General features: G+C 32.7%; 1 protein-coding gene across 1 annotated transcript in view; it reads left to right on the top strand.

Annotated features, from left to right (window-relative positions):
• Window positions 1-3,389, top strand: part of RELN (reelin) — a 462,655-nt gene that overhangs the window by 323,358 nt on the left and 135,908 nt on the right. Inside the window, exon 22 of the mRNA XM_012650296.1 lies at window positions 1,907-1,983. Coding sequence (XP_012505750.1) covers window positions 1,907-1,983 — 77 coding nt within the window. The remainder of the gene's footprint in view (window positions 1-1,906; window positions 1,984-3,389) is intronic.

The raw sequence follows: 3,389 nt of genomic DNA, 5'->3' as shown, positions 1-3,389 counted from the left end.
TTTAGTTTTCTGTTGTATATGCCTTCCCATAACCCTTTTCTAAAGATAAAATTACTAAATAAACCTTCTCAGATTATTTTATATAAAAGGCTCTACACAAAAACAACCAGTTACATAACAACCTAAAATTATTTTTACACCTTTATTTGAAAATTGAATTACTGCATTATGTAAGAATGCCTCCTTGATTATTTTTTAAGGATGCATTATTATGTCAGTCGGAATAAAATGCTTGAAATTTGATTTCCACAGATTTTTTTATATCCAACTATGAGCCATTTCCTAGATACTCTATTAATGCTTTATGTAACAAGTTGTTACTTTCTCTAACATTCTACTTGTTTATGTCTATCGCTGGGAATATAATCAAGATTTTCATTTAATTTCAATGACATTCCAAACACATCTATCAAGTTTATACAAAACAACATATCAAACAATTGAAATACTGTCATACTGGGTGCAAAACTACTGAGGTTTATTTTCTTTTTATTTCACCATTAAGTATATTTCCCTCATTATTTAAAGATTGTTAATTATTCTCCTTGACATGTAAAGTATAATTTCAAAATTAGATAAGATAAAATTGATAGTGTTTTAGAGATGTCTTTTCATACCTAGAGATACTGTAAACTACTATTCTTATTTAATGTAGCTTAGGCAACATCCAGAAAGTTTTGTCCTTGTCAGAAAAACTTTTGCAGGCTATTTTACACTCAAATTGTATTAATATGTTGCATTATTATTTTTAGCTCAAAAGATAGCACCACCCAAGTTGAAAATTTTGGTATCATCCCCACCTCTTATCAGCGTTAATTAGGCCCTGAAAGGAAATATATTGACCCTTAAACTTTTTAGTTGTAACACAGTGCCTGCCACATAGTAGGTGTACTTATTAAATGTTGGGGAATTAAATAGAATTTTAATTTGATGTGCCTCAATGAACTAAAGAGATGTTTTATTATAAAGTATCTCTTTTTACAACAGAAAAATTCTACCAGGTTATTCCCCTGACCATTTGCCTTTAAGTACATGTGATAAATAATTTCATTCTGCTTTTCTAACTTTCCTTCAAAGCCCTGGAAAAAGAAAGTGAAAATATTTTTTTAAAAACAACCCAGTACGGTATTTATTTTAGCATTCCGACTGGCTAATACATAAACTAAACATTATTGCTACATTTCAAAAAAAATAGTATTCAACTAGTTATCGTCATTGTTTTTGGATCTGTAATGCTCAAAAACTCTACTATAAAGCATATTCACTCTTCTTGGCATTCTCAATAACTTTATTATGTTTATCTCAAACTTTTGTGAATAGCATGTTTTTCTCAAGCATTGGGGAAAGAGAGTGCATTTTGGTTTGAAGCAGTACTCCTTTTTTGGCCAAACCTTTGTTCTGCATTTTGATTAAAACATATGCAACTATAATATAAATTGAATGCATAAAAGCAAATGTGGTTCCTGCATTATCAAAGATCTGTGAAGTTTGGAAAATGTGCTAGATAGGAATGTGCTAGTAGGAACATCAAATGTATACACCTGCTCAGAGAAATTATATTGTATATGAACCCAACGTTTGTTACCCAGTGAAAATTAATTTCATTTTTATGGGAGACATTTACATAAGAACAAGTCCTAATGAGACCCAAACAGCTGTCAGTCGCTGACTTCATAAACAAATCAACACCTAATGGCTGAACGAGTTTCAGAATAATTGGGTAAATGTAATTACAGGAACTCTGAAGGTGGAAAATACAATTTAGTCAGCCTTCATTTACCTTGATTCTTCAGGTTACCTAACTATCAAGAGATGACTCAATGCTATTTCATTTTAGTCTTCAACTTTATATGGGCAAAAAAAATGAATTAAAGAGTTGAGTTTCGTTACTTTTGGGAATCCGTAGAGTTTGGATTTTAAATACAAGCCAACTTCATTTCGTGACCTACACAGCAGTAGTTCCACTTTCAGACTCAGTCCAAGGTATACAAGATTTTCATCCTAAGATTACTTATTTTTAAGAGAGCGAGAAAGAAGAAGAATAAGCAAATTAAGTATTTGTACTGAGGGCAGAATTTAGCAGTGAAGCAGCTGCAAATCGGCGAGATCACACCTTGTCTTCTCACATGTGACCAGCTGGAGATCACTCACAGGACTAATTTTTTTCTCACTAAAGCTGAAGCCAGTATTCAACCTTTTTCCTGTCTTTTCTCTTAATTAACATCAGCACATTGAACTGTGGGTTGTAATTTTAAATGGAATGGTTCACTTTAAACTTTTTATCTTAAGGAAATTTTTTTCCAAAAGATCTTAAGATGCATGTAAGGACGAATTTACTTAGAAAAAAGAATTTTGAATGTGTCTGTATGTGACTGCTTAGAAGCATAAATAAAGTATGTAATCTAGGACAGGTTTCTGAAACCACCCCACCCCTAGTTTAATGTTTGAAGTAACAAAATCTCAAATTAATGTATGCCATGGATTTTGTATAGGTAGGTAACTATAAAGAAAATAAATTGTCACCTTGGTCAACACAACACCAGAAGAATCATCCTATTTGAGGTTGAGAAGGAGTATTAGAGATCAGTTTCCCCAAACCTTTTATTTGAGAGGTGAAAAACTAGAAGCCCTTGAAGGCTTAAATTTCCCACTAAAGGTCACACAGCTGATAAATTGTATAACCAGGGTCCTGGGGGTCTTGTCCCACACACCCTAGTACATTCTTCACTCCATTACCTACACAAGTTAGAAGCAGCCTGCCCTTTCCTCATCTGTTCATCTACTCATTGACTAATTTTTTAGCAAACTTTTTTTAAGAACCTACTTTATTCTGTTCCTGTACAAACTATTGAGACAAAAGATATCCCAGTTCCCAAAGAGATCACAGTCTAGTCACCCGTGGCCCTAAACTTAACTCATATTGTAATTAATCTTAAAAGAATAAAATCAACTCTCTTTTTCTTGGTAACAAAGTGCATGAGTCTTATTTACTTCGGGCTCTGTGCTCTAAGACAATGTATCTACTTTTATAGTAGGCTTTTCTAAAAAACATTTCTTAGAAATTGTGATGGCCATTTGATTACAAATATAAACCTGTTACCATAAAGGAGGTAGCAAATTGGTCCCATTGTATGTCCTGTGAAAAGCACTGATATGCCACAAACCTATGTCTTCTGGATACACTTAAGTGAGTCCTGAAATTATCCTACTAGGAATGAAAATGCAACCTATTAGCCACAGATCATTGATAAAATAAACAATGAAGACTTAGTCTGAATTTTAACAGTCTGTTATGTACTTAGGGAGTACTTAATATGTGGGTAATTGATGCAATAGACTTTAATGGATCATTCAGAGCCATTAAGATCAAGTCTGTATATAGTGTGCTT

This window comes from Propithecus coquereli, unplaced genomic scaffold, assembly GCF_000956105.1.
Source record: "Propithecus coquereli isolate 6110/MARCELLA unplaced genomic scaffold, Pcoq_1.0 Scaffold32, whole genome shotgun sequence".
In the NCBI taxonomy this organism is placed as follows: Eukaryota; Metazoa; Chordata; class Mammalia; order Primates; family Indriidae; genus Propithecus; species Propithecus coquereli.
The sequence above is the reverse complement of the archived record's forward strand: the minus strand, read 5'-3'. Positions and strand labels throughout refer to the sequence as shown.